This window comes from Lolium rigidum, chromosome 6 (assembly GCF_022539505.1).
Source record: "Lolium rigidum isolate FL_2022 chromosome 6, APGP_CSIRO_Lrig_0.1, whole genome shotgun sequence".
NCBI classification, from domain to species: Eukaryota; Viridiplantae; Streptophyta; class Magnoliopsida; order Poales; family Poaceae; genus Lolium; species Lolium rigidum.
Window position 1 is genome coordinate 222,826,153 of NC_061513.1, and position 17,176 is coordinate 222,843,328.

Below are 17,176 nucleotides of genomic sequence, written 5' to 3' on the forward strand. Positions count from 1 at the left end.
GGCGTCTTTGTGTACTTTACTACCGTCGAACCTGTGATGTGATGGTTTTCGAACCAGTTGTAAGACAGAATGCTTGTGGCGTGTGGCTTTATCTATAAAGCTAGGCCTTCTAGCCATATGTTACAAAAAAAGTGTTCCAAAACAGCCACGGAAGATATTGACTCCCTCTGATCTTTTCTCTAACTTTTTTTGTGAATGGGACACTGGCATTAAAAGAAACAGCAAACAGTACAAAGCACTCCAAGAAAAACGAAAATTACAACGAGATCCTTAAGAAGCCCTTCATCTTCAACCTCCAGACTGTGTCGATGGCGCGTCGCCGCTGCCGCTCGTCCCTGAGTCGGCTTGATGTTGTTGCTTGCAGATGGGAAGTCGTCGAACGAGTCAAGAAGACCGCATCCGTTCCGAAGACGAAGAAGGATGAACTGCCGCTGAAGCTCCTTGCGATCCGAAGATCTTCACAGCCAGACCAAAAACTCGAAGACGATACCACTCCCACAAGCCTCTCGACGTTGCCGCCGAGATGGGGTTGAAGCCGGGGAGACCTTATTGCACGAGGCGGTGCCACCACCACCTGAATGCCGCCCCTACGAACTTTGATCCTAAAAACGGAAAACGAAGCCCACAAAACAGGGGGTGGAGCCCTCCCGCCGACGAGGACCGCGATCCACCGCACCCCCATGGCCCGAAGGCCACAGAGGCGGGGCAGATCGACGGCGGCGCCGGCAGGAGGCGAGAAAGACCTAGTCGCGAGAGTCTCACGTACCGGTTCGCGTAATAAAAGGTTTGTACCTTGTCAACAATGATCTTTTCTCTAATTAACTCAAATTTAATACTCCCTCCGGTTCATATTAATTGACTCTAATATGTATGTATCTAGATACATTTTAGTTCTAGATACATCCATATTAAAATCAATTAATATGAATCGGAGGGAGTATAACTTTATATTAAATTTGAGTTAATTAAAAGAAATCAGAAAGAGTAGAAAATAACTCTTAGGCAGCAGATCTTGAAGGTGTCCGTACGGAGCGAATTCAAGAAGTCCCAGCAATTGGATAACTTGAACTTGCTCTTGATAAACGGTTGTGATTCATTGTATGGAACAAACCAACGGCTAATAGGTGTTTCTAGATCGCGGTGGGCGACTAATCCAAGTTTAAAAAATGGTGTACTATAGTAGTATCGTAGAAGAAAGTATTCAGAACCGGTTCAAAGGGGCCCGCTACCACATAAAACTTCATCTTCCTCTTTCGCATCTCTTGTTGTTCCGTGTTTTCTCTACCTTAACAAAAAGGGTTTGCCTATGTCTCAGCTGACTGAGATTTTCTTAAGTCCCAGTCACCTCAGAAAAGTGCAACTGCAGTTCAAAAAAATATGCAACTATGTGCAATTGCACTTTTCAGCCAGAAATGTGTAACTCATGTACATTTTTTTAGGTGACTGAGACTTAAGAAATTCTCAGTCACCTAAGACTTAGCAAAACCGTTCTTGTAATCTTTTTCCTGGTGGTGTGTGTGCTTGTAAGCTGATCCTCATGTACTCTATATTTGCCGTTTAAGCGTTATTAATTTAACGTTGGGCTTAAGCCTACTCTTTAAAACAGAACCCTCAAACTGGTCAAACCCTCAAAATAATTGTTGAGGCAAAAAATGGCGCACATCAGAGCCCTCAAAACTGTAAACCCTAAAAAAAAATTGCAGGCCGAACCCTCAAGTTGGACCCCAACCTACATCAGTGAGGGTTCGTAGCAAATTTCCAGGTCGAGCCCTCACCCGGTCAAACCCCACGCGCGCGAGGGATTTTTCCCAACTGCTCCCACCCCCACCCCCTTCCATCCGCTCCGCCGGCACCCTCCGCCGGCCATGGAGGCCGGCCAGCCCCCGGCGACCCTCGCCTGCGCCCGCCCCCGGCCCCGCCCCGCGCCTCGACCGATGCCGCGGTGGCGGCGATGGTCGCCGCGACCCACGTCGGGCAAAACGGAGGCGGGCGGGCACCCACCTCCTCGCCCCCATCCCCGCCCCCAAGAAGGCCAAACCGGCCGGGAAGCCGGCGAAACCGGCCGCGCCCGCCCCCGCACCAAGCCGGCTCCCGCGCGCAAGTTTGTTTCATGTTTGTGATGATGATTATTTGCAAATTTGAAGTGATTATGTTGCTGTTCGTATGTTTTATGTTTGGCAAATGATGTCTTCGATGACTATGTGATGATGATCATTTGCACGTTGTATATTTTGCTACGATTTCCATGGGATTTTACTATGTGATGATGATGATTTGCAAGTTTGTTTCATGTTTGTGATGATGGTTATTTGCAAATTTGAAGTGATTATCTTGCTGTCCAGTTTTGAGGGTTTGAAGATCGGGGCGCCGATCAGAGCCCTCAAACCAACCCTCAAAACAGAGATCTGCGCCGGCTGTTTTGGGCCTTCAAAATCACAATTTCTCGGTCCTCAAACTGGTTTTGAGGGTTGCAAGTTTAAAGGCTCTCTTAGACAGGCATTTCAGATCTTCATTGGAGACAACCTCACTGGGATTTCAGATCTTCACCTCTCGCGCGTCGTTTTGCCCAAACGGGGTGCCGCAGCCTGGGCATCTTCGGTGGCGGAGCTCAAGGTTCCTCTGGATACATGGTGATCAGAATGCATGATTTAAAACCCAGTGCAACTGAATGCTTAATTGAAAGGGAAAACAGGATATAGTGCACCTGGGGTGAAACTGGGTTTGATTTTCAGCGACCAGCGTCCAGATATGTCTTTTGTTGAGGTGGACTCGGAGGTGGTGGCACCGTCTTTTTTTTTTTGAAATGTCTATTTTTTGTTACGGTTTTGCTAAGTCTTAGGTGACTGAGAATTTCTTAAGTCTCAGTCACCCAAAAAAAGTACATGAGTTACACATTTCTGGCTGAAAAGTGCAATTGCACATAGTTGCATATTTTTTTGAACTGCAGTTGCACTTTTCTGAGGTGACTGAGACTTAAGAAAATCTCAGTCAGCTGAGACATAGGCAAACCCTTACAAGAAACACCCCTTGCGGGTCGAGGCTCTCGTCCATCCGCTTGATCAGACATTGGAGAGGACGCGCAAAGAAGATCCGCCAGGAGATAGATCCAGCCATCGTCGACTCCTGGCTCGCCGCCATAGTGTAGACATCCGCCTCCACCACCGAAGAAGGTCCCTACCTTCTCGCCCAGGGTCGAAGGGCGCCACACCGTCGAGAGGCAGAGTAGCTCGAACTAGAGCACGAAGGTCACATAGGACAGGTTGCCTGGAGCAGGAACTCCACCGAGATTACCTCCACACGCGGAACTCATGGACACAATTGTCGACCGCCGCACTGACCGCCCATCAAGACGCAAGTTTTAGGACTGAAGACGCCGAACGAAGAAACGGTAGAAAGATTGGCAGCGCAGCGGCCGCGCAGGTCAGGACACCTCAGCCGTCGACTCAAACCAGCCATCATGTCCGTGTCACCGTAGAGGGGATCCCTAGCCCCTCTCGCCCAGGCTCGAGGGCGCCGCACCTCCGGCAACATGGACACCAAATGGCAGAGAAGTATAACCGGCGAGGCTCCGCCCAACCACGGCACCACGACACCACAACAAGGATGCCGCCACTAGCAGCTCACCGGAACACGCAACTTGAGGGTTCTGTTAGACATGCTTTTAGATCGAGTTCTCATGGTCTTCCTGCAACAAATGAAAATGTAGTGAAGAAATGTTCTCGTGGGTGCTAGCTTCTGTGATGTGTATCGAGTGTAAACAAGAAATGAATAGGAGATCTGTTTTCTCCAAAAATGTTTATACAGGACGAACAGAGACTGGCCTTTGTGCCTGTAAATCTTTTGAGCATCTGCAAAATAAAGCTACACGCTGATGTTATTCTCAATTCACACAACGACGAGAGCAAGATTATTCATACAAATTAAGCATGATTAAACTACATTACTATTTACATTTAGTTATTCAGGATTTCAGGTATATCAGCAAATATCTCATCAAACATGTACTATTCAAGAGTTCATTTTGTTGTAAGATTGCATACTAAATGGTAATGGACTGACCGACTGAGTATTTTCTTACGGAGTACTACTATCAGATATACACAGGTAGATTATTACATGCTACTAGCAGTAGTAGTTGATAAGCCAAGGATGAGTTGCCACGGCCACGCGGGAGCAATGAAACCACACCGTCACACCCCGCGCTGTCCATCACCTCGTGACGGGGACGCGGTGACGCAGGCCATTGACAGTTAATTGGCCGCCTCCGTTGTGCGTATCCAGATTCAGGTAGTCGACGTGCTGCTGGTTAGCTAGCATCCTGCCGCTACCGGTCGAAAAGCTCGAGTTCTCAGAGCCTGGGGGCGTTGAAGGCGAGCTGCTGCTGGAGGTCATGTTGTTCTTGCCGAGGACCGTTGCTGCTGGAGGCTGCTGCTGCCTCTGTTGCTCTTGGAGCTGGAGCTCCTCCTTGGTGAGGAACCGGCCTCCTGAACCGCGGGCTCTCTTCATCGCGTGACGATGCCGAGATTCATGGAGGTACGGCTGCACATGGGCAATCAAATTATCGTCAAAAGATGTCAGCTTAACAAAGATACAAAGTTAGCATGTTTGAGGCCGAAGAAAATTAAGCATGCTGCTAGGAACCCTGGAATATGACTAAAGCCCCATCAGTTCTCTCCACTCTGCGGTCCCAACTCTTCTCCGCATCTCCAGCACTTTCAGCAGTGTTGAATCGGAAATTCAATTCGGCTCCCGGGTGCGTATGCTCCCTCTACCAAAAAATCATATTTCGAAATGTCGAAAAATTTGGATAAAAAATTCTACATGTACATCTCCATAATATACGTGCGTTCGTCAAGTTTCACGAAAAACCAATATTTTTTGTGGTCTATATAAAAAAGAGAAAGTTTATCTTGTGAAAAGCATTATTTTTAGCACTGAATTTTGTCTTTTTTACACACGTCACATGAGAAGTCGATTTTTTATGAAACGACTTTGTGAGCACGTAGCACGTGAAGATGTAAGTACGAACTTTTAGTTTCAATTTTTAAAAATTTAAAATGTATGTAAGATGCTTTTCAAAATATAGGGTGCATATGCACCCATGTTCCAAAACACCGCTCCCGTTCTATATGTTTTTCTTCCATAAATTAGTTCAACTGATCTTTTACCCATGTAGGGTTATATCGGATCAATTCAACTGGAAAGTCGCTAGTTGGGTGCTACCGATCATCCTTACATTTTTTCAAGGAACAATGCAGTTGCTGTCTAGTAAGGTGTATGCCCGACGCATCATTGGAGGTCACCGACAATCTGTTTACTATTTTAATTGTCATCAATCAAGACACAATTTGCAAGGCATGGAGCGGATAGCAAAGGAGGTGAAGAACTCTAGCACATTGATAGACTGATGACCTTGATGGTGGCATGGTGTTATCTTTAAGACTTTAACAGGTTAAAGTACTTGTCTCATTGAAGCATCGATATAGTTCAGAATTTCTAAACAAAAGTAGTAATAAATCAATGTTTGAGCTGTGAAAAATAGGGATATAGGGAAAAGATGCATTTATAGCTAAAAAGGTGAATTGTGCAGCTGTAAAAAAATATTAACTGTTCTACTGTATTACTGTTTTGGGGTGGATTCAATATAGCTAAAAAGGACTAGTCAAAGAATGGTACTGGACAGTGACCAAACCATCTAGAATTAGCCTTACCTTCCGATCTTTCACCAGCTTATTCTCGGCCTCCAATTTTGCACGTACTTGTCTTCTTCGAAGGATCGCTTGATATTGCTTTGCATTGACAAATATGGGCTGTTCTGCCGACGGTTCAACAGGCAACGGCACCCTAGAGTTTGCAGCGGCAGTGTCATTCGTTTGGAGATGAACCTGTAAGGTGGGAACACATTAAAGGTTATAGATTTCTGTAAATAATGTTCCATTCTTCATTTCGAAGAATTTATTTTCTGCAGTTTTAACAGTAACAAATCAAAAAATCAAGCATGCAGGTTTTGTGTGAAAACTGTAAATGAATCGGCAGAAAAACTTACACTTTTGTCTCTAGTGTATCCTGTCAAGACCCCACCGTAGTAAGGATCAGTAGCATAGGGATAAGAAACACAAGCCTGGAAAGCATGCAAGGACTGTTAAAGTGAAGAACATAAGGCTCAAGATAGCAGCAGTGCTCAACGCAGGATGACATTAACTTACAAATGATTGGCTGTAATCAAGCTTGGTAGGCGAGAAAGCAGATTCCGGATTCCCCAAGGACAATGCAGGCTTTATCATCCCATGCTCCTGATTCCCGCAACTATCGCTGATGTTATAATCTGAGGGGGTCAACGGCATTGTTATAACTGGCAATTCGCCCAAAACAAATCCTTACATAGTCTCAATAAGGTAGCCACTTGTTCACCTTAGATTAACAATAGGTCCTAGAATACCAGGATCGATCTACAAACTAAATGCCTTACTCCCCAGTTTCTAAGTTGGACACCATTAGGTACAAGTTTAATCAAATACTGAAAAGTATAATCAAAACTAATAATTCATGCTGACAAGAAAGGACAAGAATGCATAGCTCTATCCTATGCTTTGGCTCCACAGGGTTTTGTAAATTGTAATGCAATTGACTGATTGAGGCTGGATGGAATAGAAATATGCAAGCGTGGGGATAGCATATTACACTGCTACTGCATTAGGAAAAAAAACATTGCAGTTGCCATTCGTAACAATAGCGATACTAACTTGGTAGAGGCGAGTGTGCTTTCAGTTTCGAATGTTTGCATCAGTGAGTGCAAATAGTGTACTACAAATCTTTGGAATGTTTGCACCTTTTGTTAGTTGTTGCACCCTCTACAAATCATGTCCCACAAATAAAAAACTCCTATGCTACCAAAAATTACAGGAATCACAAAGTTCTTTACCTGGTTCAAGATAATCTGCAAACCTAGGAATCATATGAGAACCATGTCGAGAAAATTAAATAACAAAACATTTAATTAGCACTACAAATATACCGATCTGGATTCTGAAACTAATCGAGTTCCTTCGTGGCAAATGATGGCATTCAAGAAATTTGTATACCAGATTGTGTTGAGGTGTGTTGTCCATCGAGGCTGCTGTCACTCACGACAGATGCTTCTTGGTGAGACTGCCCAGACTTTCCTGATGAGGAGTCGCCGGCGGAGTTTTTATGAAGTAACTGCGTCATCGGATTGCCATTCCCAGACAGAATACACTGCTCGCACATAAACATGAACTGGTAACTCTTGGGTGTGTTATTCAGTACCCCACTCTGTTGAAATTGTACTTACATAGTTTGGCATGGATTGGACTGGATGATGTTCCATTTCTTGTAAAAGCATTATCATTATAAGAAGGCATTACTCAAGCCCACAAACATTTTGCTTCATCCTGTTTACAAATTGATAAAGTCTTCAATACTGATTTCCATTAAAAAATCACAATCCAAGCAATGAGTATAAAGGTACATTGAACAAACACTTGCACACAGTTGGTTGAAACGGTAGAAAATGGAAGACACGTAAAATAAATAGACCAAAGAAACGTTGTAAGGCCTAGTATCCTGCCATTTTTATGATGGAAAATTAATCTTGTCCACACGCCTATACCTGCTCCAGGATAAGAAGCAGAGAGCCGTTAAGTGGCAACATCTGCTGAGCTAGCTACAAAGTAGAGTATCACCTCAAGTTTAACAAGAAAACTTTGATTATGCAAAAAAGAACCAGGGATGATGATGTATCTAAGCTACTCGATGTGGAAATAATTTGTCTATCTTGCAAGTTTTCCTTCAGGCTTACTTCCAGATTAAAACGTTGACCAACGGGGGAATGATCCCTCCCTTGGCTATACGTTGTTAGTTAGGATGAGATTCTCCCAGCGGATGGACGCTAGGATGATAACCCGATTTAAAGTTCGCCCCTCCCTGCGAAATTACCGCGAGATGGGGATTCGAACCCGGGTGGGCTGGCTGCACACTCGCTTGCCTTGCCACTGAGCTGGAACTCAGTTCTCAGGCTTACTTCCAGATTACTATACAATTTCTGAGAAATATGTACTCAAAGTAATCAACGCTCCCTACTACCTTCCACACTGAAGATCGTACTCTTATCATTTCAAAGCTTTCAGTTGAAGCAAACATTGAACAGGGAACAAATTCAGTCTTTGAAAAAACTAATGCTTTTCTTGGGTACAGTTGAATTCGCCCATATTCTGAACAAAACCTTACTCCGCAGAAAGCTGGCATAACATAAATCACAAGAACACATTCTTCTACTAAAGAAGCATCGCATGCAGTGCAGACATAAACTTTTTACCTGTAGCTTCAGCATTCAATTTTGTTGTCTTCCGTCTCCTGAGCAATACAACGCCAGTAAATCAGAAAAATCAATAAGTGATTGAGGCAGCTTATCCCCCTAATTTAGCTTAAAAGAAGACCAAATCCACTAAAACTCCATGGACCCAGTAAATCCGTTTCAACTCCTTCAAATCGCATGCGTATTGATGAGCCAAATAACAAGACCGAACCTAAGCCAATGTTTACTTGTTTATCAGCCAATTATGTGCGGCAGAAAACGCAGACACCAAAGATATATCATCTGAGAAAACAGGGAGAGAAAGAACATGCAGGAACCCGATTACCGGAGAGACGCCATCAAAGACAAAATCACAGGCAGGATACACAAAAATCTGAAGTCGAAATCAGAAGATACTACCTGTGCCTCTCTCTCTGTGTTTCCCTCGGTCAACCCTCTTATCTCTTCCCCTTTGCTCTTGCCTCTTCTCTCACTAGCCTAGGGAAGATCGATGGGCAAAGAAGCGACACTACTGCTGAAGCATGATGATGAGGTGTCCCTCGGCCCTCTCCTGCCAAGTATGCAAATAAACTATGATACGTCACACTCTCGCCATCTATCATACGTCATCCAGCAAGCCAATTGCTAGCTGCACACGGGACATACATCTGCTTAAACCGCGTTGAACTTTGAATATAAACGAGATTCAAATCTCCATCGTAGGAATCTTAATGACCCTTAAGAAATGGTTATTCTTTGGAACGTGTTGAACCTTCATGAATAGTTGAGGACACGATGGTTTACTTCATTTTGTCATATCCATGGTTCCTGTGAATTTTTTATGTTTTGGGTTTCCAACTTTCCACGGTTTCTGGTGGATTTGGTCAACCAAAGGGAGTTCATTGTGTTCTGTACGATTTAGTAACTCAATGATTCCTCGTTGGAGGAAAGAAATTGGAACTGAGCCGACGATTCATCAGGATGTGATTCATTTAGTTTTTGAATGTTAGCAGCTGCTAGAATCATTGATAAGGAGAACCCGTACATTAACAAAAACAGGGAAAGGCAATAGCTAAAAACCTAGCTCCTGCAAAAAAGATCCTGGTGCTGAGTCAACAAGAATCAACATATTTTGAGAAATTAACTTGCCTCCGGTGATATTTTACAAAGAGAGCAGACGTCGTGCAGATGGAGAGAAAATATTAAATATCCAACAGAAGTTGCACAAAATCACATAGTAGGCTTTGAATGTTACTACCAAGAACACACGCACAAGCAAAATCCTTGCAGCACAGAAAGTACTTGGAACATAAACGCATCTACAGGCAAAACAGAACTTTTTGGCTTCTGATAAAAAAATTGAGACAAAAGCAGATAAAAGGCAGTTAGAAACCAATATTGATGTTTTCAGTACAGGATATGTCATGAAGCATGGACTGAAACAAAATGTATAAACCTTTTTTATCATCGAAGCAAAAAAAAAAACTGACATTCATCACGAGTATCTTTCATTACAGCATATCTCTTCAATTGTTTCTTTTCCTCAATCTGGACCACTTAAGTTGGCACCAGGGAAGTGACATCAATATCTTCAATAGTTCGAAGGAGCCCAGCCGACATGGCCAAGTTGGTTTTGCTGAAATGCTCCAGCCTGAGCTCCAGGAAATGCTCCAGCCTGAGCTCCAGGAAACGCTCCAGCCTGAGATCCAGGAGCCATGGCTGTCATATCAATACTGATATTTCCACCCTGATGATGTACCATGGATTGTGGGTTCTGTAACATGGTCATTGATGTTGGCTGCAATGGATGTGGCATGCCAGGATAGTGCAAGTGAGCAGGATGTGGAGCTGGGCTGAAATTGTGCGCTGGCAAGTATCCTGTGTGGGGCGACATCGGTTGTCCCATCATGTTGTAGAATGGTGTTGGTGGCATGTTAGAAATCTCCCTATGAGCCTGAATCCACACATCCGCCGTTTCAGCCTGTCAAACAGCACACCTATCAGTCATGTTTAAAGTAGAAAAGGGACCAAAATAATAACCTGGAAGTGTAGCTGGCAGCAAAAAACGAATTATAGTTACCTGTTGATTGGGTCCATAGATATTGTTGTCCTTGTATTTACTCATACTGACATCCTCTACAGTACCTGTGCTGCCAATGATACCGTTATTGACAGGGTAACCATTCTGACTTGGATAGCTACCATATCCAGCAGGTGGGCTACCAGGGAACATCTGCTTGAACTGATGAGGTGGTCCATACTTCATGCTGCCAATTTCATGAGGAGCTGCATTTTGCATTAACAAGTAGCTGCTGGCATGTGGCAACTGAGGAAATGCAGGATTGCTCGAGTAGCTTGGGACAGCAACTGGAGGGGCGTAATATGGAGAGAAAACATGTCGATATGGCAAAAGGTTTGCATACTGTGGTACTTGAACCTGTTGGTACATGTGGGGAACTGGTTGTCCACTTGCTGAAGATACAGATACCTGATTGACATTTTAAGGATGTAAGCCCATAATCGGTCAAATAAAGTTTCAAATAATCACCATGTAGCCTTGTTACTAAAAAACTGGGCTAAGACAACAGAGAAGCACTAACAAGAAAATCTGGACCCAGAATCATAGTTTCCGGACTGATGTAGGGAAACAAAGAAACAATACTAGATTACTAGCAATTGTAACATATGTGTTCATATGACAAGGGGTGGGCATTCGGCTCCACCAAACAGAACGGTCCGGTGCTTCGGTCATCTAATTTTTTCTGTTACCAGAAATCGTGAAACGATCGGTTGCTAAGAATTAAGGGGACGAGGCTTCGGTGTCCCGATTTTTCGGTTCAGTACTCGGTCTGGACCGAACAGACTGAACTGGGCCTATGGGGAGCTGCCACGCCAGGCTAGGGAGCTGCTGCACTGTGCTAGGGTCAAAATCACCTAAGTATATCAGTTACCTACAAATGCGAGGCTAGGACCGAGAATTTTGGTGTCGGTTTTTTCATCTTCGGTCCAGGTCAATACGGTTTGGTAATTCGGTGCTCGGTTAAAATGCCCACCCCTAAATAGGACATAAGACATGCAGGTCTCACCAGTTTGAATACAATGCCAGAATCAAAGTCAAGTTCTCAAAGACCTATTCATAACTAGTTTGTTGATGGTAAACCGATAAAAAGTGCAAGCCGATTATGTGAGAGTGAAAAAAATGAATCTCAAAATACAACATAAGATCAGCTGAGGTGGAGAAAGAATTCAACAGGAATTTAGACAACCATTTGTAAACAGGCTTTGGTAAGGTTAGCATTTCTGAATTAAAATCAAGAGAAACATAAATAGAACGCAAAAATATAAAAACTTGATGGTAATGCGTTGGTATTACCTCAGATGGATATGATCTAGTTTGTACTGTTCCGCTATCAACAGATTTAGTGATAAATGCCATCTCATAATCTGGTTCATATGCCTGGGACATCAGGAGAATAGAAAATGAATTGCAAGTTTAAAGGTCGAAATTCTATTAGGAACAACAACGGCAATTAAAACAATGCCCATCTATTCTACACTTTCTTAGTCACCTTGAAGTTCTGCAGAGCAGAATTGTCTTGAAGTTGGGGTTGAGGCAAAGAATGTGCAATCTTGCTTGAAATCATCTCATTTGTCCTATGCTCGCCAATAACACCAGGACTCAGGACTTCGATGTCAACAGTTGGCGACTGCTGTTGCTCAGAACTTGGAAGAACAGAATCTGATTCTGGAAGTGTGGCAAGAGAACCAAGAAGATTCGTCTGGTCACTGGAACGCACATCATCAGTTGATCTGAGATAATTCAATGAAGCCAAACTGCAAGAAACAAACAAGCACACCTTATACACAACGATTATCTCACTATATAGAGAGGAGAAACTCTTGGAGATGGTAATTATGAAAATTTGGAGCTGCGACAATTCCTGCTTGCGAAAGAAAATGGCAGGATTCCAAAACAGCTATATATGCAGTAAAATCACCTTGTAGAAGAATGGGCATGCAATCCTTCTTCACTTGTGGCATCAAGGGCTGATGTGGAAACCTTCGACTCAGCATCAGATTCAAAAGTACCAAAGATAAGATTTGTTCTCTCAGAGTCTGGTACCCTGAGGTGCTCCGGTATGATCACACGCTCATCTTCAGATACATTAGCTTCCAAAAGCTTCTTAGACAAACCTGCAGTACCCACCTGATTGCCATCAACAGAAGATGTAGCACTGGAGCGTGCCGCATTAGCTGGGCTGACTGTTTTGGGCTTCCACTCCAAATGTGGGTTGCCTGCATAGAAATGAGCTGTATTTATTTTCTACTCATCATGTATTAAAACAAAAGAATAGCTCCATCAAAGATGGAAACTAACCCTTTTAGGAATTGACCAAGAATTGATCATGTAAGAATGCTTGTAAGGTTTAATGGTGCAACAGTTAACATTTTTCTGGTCTAGAAGCTGGTGAAAAGCTTAAAGAATGTGTGTTACAGTTCTCTTCAGTGTGAAACTGGGAGCATCTAGTTTTCACTTTCCAGGTAGCTCAGAACAACGATGTATATAGATAACATGCACTCTGATAAATTGTTGTAGCATTATTTTACTGTTAGAACTTTTCTGATTAGCATATTTTGTTGCAAAATATTCTACTAGATGCTGCTGAAATTGTTCAAATTTGAATGCCTGGGTACTTAAAGAGAAGAAGTATGCATGTATGTGTAACAAAAATATGGACATAGTGACCAAAATAAAGCTACTTGTTCAGCAACGTATCTGAACATATATCAAGTTACCATGGAAATGCTACCTTTTGAATGACCAACATAGACGCTTGGCTTCGAATGGTATTGACTTGTTGGAACTGAATGGGAGGTTTTTGATGAGAAACCAGATAATCTCGATTGTTGTTCATTTGAAGTATTATTCTTCATTGCCGTTGTCACCTTTACTAAGTTGTTTGAAGTAGATGTGTTTGTGGCTGCAGTTTCAGAGGGCCGCTGCCTAGCACCAGGTACTCCAACTTCACGCTTTATGGCTCCGAATGTTCCAACTGGTTTAGACCCAGGAGGGGGTACATGGATTGGATCCGATGAAGAACAACATAGGTCACCAGTAAAATTATTTGTGCCTGATGATGCATTTAGCACTTTGTTTTGGTCGCCCTTTTCCAGAACTGAATGTGAACCAACTAATGGTATTCTCACACTTTCAGATTGTTCCAGCCCTTGGTCACTAGATAGCTTGACTTGTTTACCATGGGCTTGAGCAGCAGTTTTACGTCCATTGTCAGCTTGAGTTACTCCACGTCCATCAGGCTTTTGAGTAGCCAAGTGGTGTTGCGCAGCTGGCTTTTCAGTTGAGCTTCAGAGAAACAGGTCAAGGACACATATGAACACATGTGATACTGGTAAAAATGGTGCAACAAATTCAGTTTATATAGGAAAAACAGAATATCAATACTGCAAGGCAGAGAAGCCAATAGAGCTATTGAATATGCATACATGTAAACGGTTGTGCATGTGGTCTACATGGTCAAAGTAAGGATTGTTCGTTTCCACTTACCCAGGTTCAACCCTAGGATTGGCATGGTATGCCGTATTTACCTAAGTACATGCAGAGGTGAGCGCTAAGTGGGACATGCCCACTCTAAGTGAGGCCCCTGGAGCGTCCAATATTTATTGTGCTTAGGGGGGATGCGCATATGTGCGGGTTGTATTTCTACTTTGTACTTTGAAGAAAATCATATAAAGCAACACCAGCGATGAATAGAAGGATGATAGATGTTTTATTGCTAGCACAAAGGTAAAAAGACATGTAATGAACTCACTTCCAAACAAAGGAGGCATAGATGTGTGATCTATCAAGTGCAAGCTAAACAATTGTGTAATAAGTTCATACACTGCTAGTACACTCAACGTGCTCCTGACCTGATCATATTTCATTTTTGATATAATATTTTGTATTTATCTATACCACCCATTATTTACTACATAGAATAATACAAAACTAGAGAAAGTCATATGACTGAAACTGCATATTCTACCTTTTGTCTCCAACATTCGAAACAGCCTGTTCATTGCTGGAGTCTCCATTGTGAAATGATCCCGGTAAAGTCTCACCATGTGCCTTCAGCTTAGTTCTGTTGTCTTTCACAACACGAAACTCCTGAGTGACTCCTGCAAATAACAGATGCTAAAATTAGCAACAACAAAATCGTACCCCAAAGCAATAGACTAACGGAGACAATGAATCGGATACTTGATGATAAGAATTTCCTAACCAGGTCCTAACGATAAAGAAAAAATTATGTGTAAATTGCAACGTCCTTATGAATGTAGTTGCTCATAGGACTAATTGCTGTCTAGGAATATAGCGCAAGCAATGTGGAAGTTAGCGACCATTAGTATTACATAGGCAGGGGAAAAAATGCATACTACGATATTGTTGCACCTTTCATATTAATCAAAATAGTGTCACAATGTTTATGTGGTATGTACAATGTATCTTACTAAATCATGGTCGGCGAGTGGGATTATATGTGTAAGAGCAGAGGCAAAATAAATGGTATTTTGTCTCAACCATCGTCAAGCCCAGTTTGAACACAACAACACGGAATCAGCTGCAACCTTGCGCAGAGGCGTACTAGCAATAATACCTAAACACCTTTACCCCAAACATGTCAACTTCGGAAATGCATGCAAAATGCTCAGAAACAGAACTCACAGGTCACGCCAATCAGCTCAGAAATCGAGTTAACCGAAGACACTAACATTTGCTACAAATGCTGGGTATTACAAGTAACTAAAATTCTAGACATGGTACTATTCGGGAACCCAGCAGATGTTGGGATAGAACAAAAGTCAATAAGCAACACTAATTATAGTTCATCTTGGATCTGCACAAGTTTGCAACACATTGGACAACACTAATAAGGAAAATAAATGAGGTGATCTTCCAAAGGGTTATTTTTTTCCAATAACACATCTCAGAGAGGTGACGTGGAATACATGTTCAGTCATTAGTAGTTAAACTGAACGCTTTACACCATTTCTACCACTTCTGCATATGAAACTTTACCAGGGAATGAACTTCGAGACTGGCCTCCTCTATTGATGTTTCTATTAAAAACTCTTCCAGGTTTTGTCCACTCTGTTTGCCTGTCCTTTTGTACCATAACTTCATTGGAACCTTGGTGACTTGTGTTCTGCACATGCTGAAAAAAAATCATGAGACCTGAGAAAATACTCATATTATCGGTGTTTCATCGGCCAAAAATTAAAATATGCAAATATCAAATTAAAATAGAAGTAATATTCAAAATCTTGTATGGTGCTTCAACTGGTAGAAGTGAATAGCATCCGGTAGAATGTGCATTAGAAGAATCCATCAAATTTTACAGGTACTAGACTTCTTTGTCATCTTAGAGAACAAAGGTTCAATTTACAACATTAGTGCTGAAGACTGATCCCTTTAATTCCATAATCAGAGCTGAAAGCAGTAATGTCCAAGCAAATAGTAGCAGTATTGGTCAAAAGAAGGAAACTGAGGCTGCCTACCAAATAAGGTCAACGTGTAAGTAAAAAAGATAACCACGTTGCCACGTTGGCATTGGCATACCATATAGTGAGAAAATACAACACAGGTTAAGAACTGTACCTCCTTGTTATTGTCTTGTCGCTTTCTAACATCACGAAAAGAATCTGCAAATATTAAAAAAGCAATAATTAGTGCTTTTGTCGTTGTAGCCAGTCTGGCGGCTTTGAATCGCTTTCCAGATCAATAAAATCACATTGCAAATTGGCCCCAATAAACTCATATTATTGAACTCCGGAGCCCTGGTTGCGAAACGGAAACAACGCCTGATTGTCAAGGTCATATGGCGAACCACTATTCATCAACAAAACCGAATCGATGTGTGATCCTAGCAGACAATAAGTGCACCCCTTCACCTCAATTTGTCTTAATAATCCCGAGGAAATCCTTTAATCCTAGTAGTGGCTAACAGGAACCGACAAAACCGGTAGTGCATCTTAAAGCCCGAGGAACAATGGGGGCCCAGAGAATAGAGGAAATCAAACATATCAGCTACTACATAACCACCCTGACTTTCGCTCAACATGAAAAATTATTACATTTAACTTGGCCCCAATAATCATGTTAGACACCCCAGCTAGGTGAACACTACGAAAGAACAGCAGACACACAGGGTTGTCAGCGCAGGATCATGAACCGACAGAATACTTATCACTTCTGTCGCAACAATTCTACACCCACGCCGGCGCATAGTTGAAGCGAACGCGGCCGCAACAACCCGACCACAACAACCCCCATCGACCGCCACTAGAAACCCTAACAAGTGACGACCAAACGCCACGATAACTGCGGGAACGAAGGAAGGGTTTCCGCGCGAATCGAGATGAGGGGAAGGTGGATACCTCTGGGGAGTGGGCGCCGGGCTGCAGTAGCGGTGGCGGCGGCGGCGCCGTCCATGCGGCGGGTTGCGGCGGTGCAAGGTGGAGGAGCGAAAGAGAAACCCTACTACGGGTTGGGGAGGGGACGGGTAGGAGGAGAGAGAGCCCAGCCAGGTTTTTGTTCTTGATTGACTTGTTCTTTTGGGGAGTTCTTGACTTGTTGTGTGTTTTCCTTTTCCGCTTAGTGTTCATAGGAAGGGGAGATTTTGTAAAAACTCCCATAATTTTTGTATACATAAATCTATGTACTTAGTCGCTACTAGAATGTAATCTCACAAAATAGATGTAGAAATTTCTTTAATTGAACTTGAGGTTCGATGAGATTATCACAGATTTTCAGGTTTTCATTGAAGGACGATGTGATTGGTGTGGTGGGCAAACGAGGTC

General features: G+C 42.9%; 2 protein-coding genes across 4 annotated transcripts; both read right to left on the reverse strand.

Annotated features, from left to right (window-relative positions):
* Positions 1 to 4,198: 4,198 nt before the first annotated feature.
* On the reverse strand, positions 4,199 to 8,605 carry LOC124667605 (nuclear transcription factor Y subunit A-7-like). Of its 2 annotated transcripts, XM_047204865.1 has the most exons (7): positions 8,336 to 8,605; positions 7,313 to 7,412; positions 7,083 to 7,236; positions 6,207 to 6,325; positions 6,047 to 6,121; positions 5,712 to 5,885; positions 4,199 to 4,539 (listed from the first exon to the last, which is right to left on the reverse strand). In XM_047204865.1, the coding sequence occupies exons 2-7, from the start codon at positions 7,367 to 7,369 to the stop codon at positions 4,210 to 4,212; spliced, it is 909 nt and encodes a 302-aa protein (XP_047060821.1). In that variant the 5' UTR covers positions 7,370 to 7,412; positions 8,336 to 8,605; the 3' UTR covers positions 4,199 to 4,209. The 2 variants fall into 2 exon arrangements, with proteins under 2 accessions (XP_047060821.1, XP_047060822.1); XM_047204866.1 differs by lacking the exons at positions 7,083 to 7,236; positions 7,313 to 7,412; positions 8,336 to 8,605 and having other exon boundaries at positions 6,047 to 6,139; positions 6,207 to 6,701.
* Positions 8,606 to 9,681: 1,076 nt separating this feature from the next.
* LOC124660160 lies at positions 9,682 to 16,838 on the reverse strand. Of its 2 annotated transcripts, none has more exons than XM_047197955.1 (10): positions 16,754 to 16,838; positions 15,975 to 16,018; positions 15,396 to 15,531; positions 14,362 to 14,494; positions 13,126 to 13,679; positions 12,313 to 12,610; positions 11,884 to 12,148; positions 11,688 to 11,771; positions 10,395 to 10,802; positions 9,682 to 10,295 (listed from the first exon to the last, which is right to left on the reverse strand). In XM_047197955.1, exons 1-10 carry the CDS (start codon positions 16,806 to 16,808, stop codon positions 9,906 to 9,908), a joined length of 2,367 nt encoding a protein of 788 aa, XP_047053911.1. In that variant the 5' UTR covers positions 16,809 to 16,838; the 3' UTR covers positions 9,682 to 9,905. The 2 variants fall into 2 exon arrangements, with proteins under 2 accessions (XP_047053911.1, XP_047053912.1); XM_047197956.1 differs by having other exon boundaries at positions 15,396 to 15,522; positions 16,754 to 16,835.
* Positions 16,839 to 17,176: the final 338 nt, after the last annotated feature.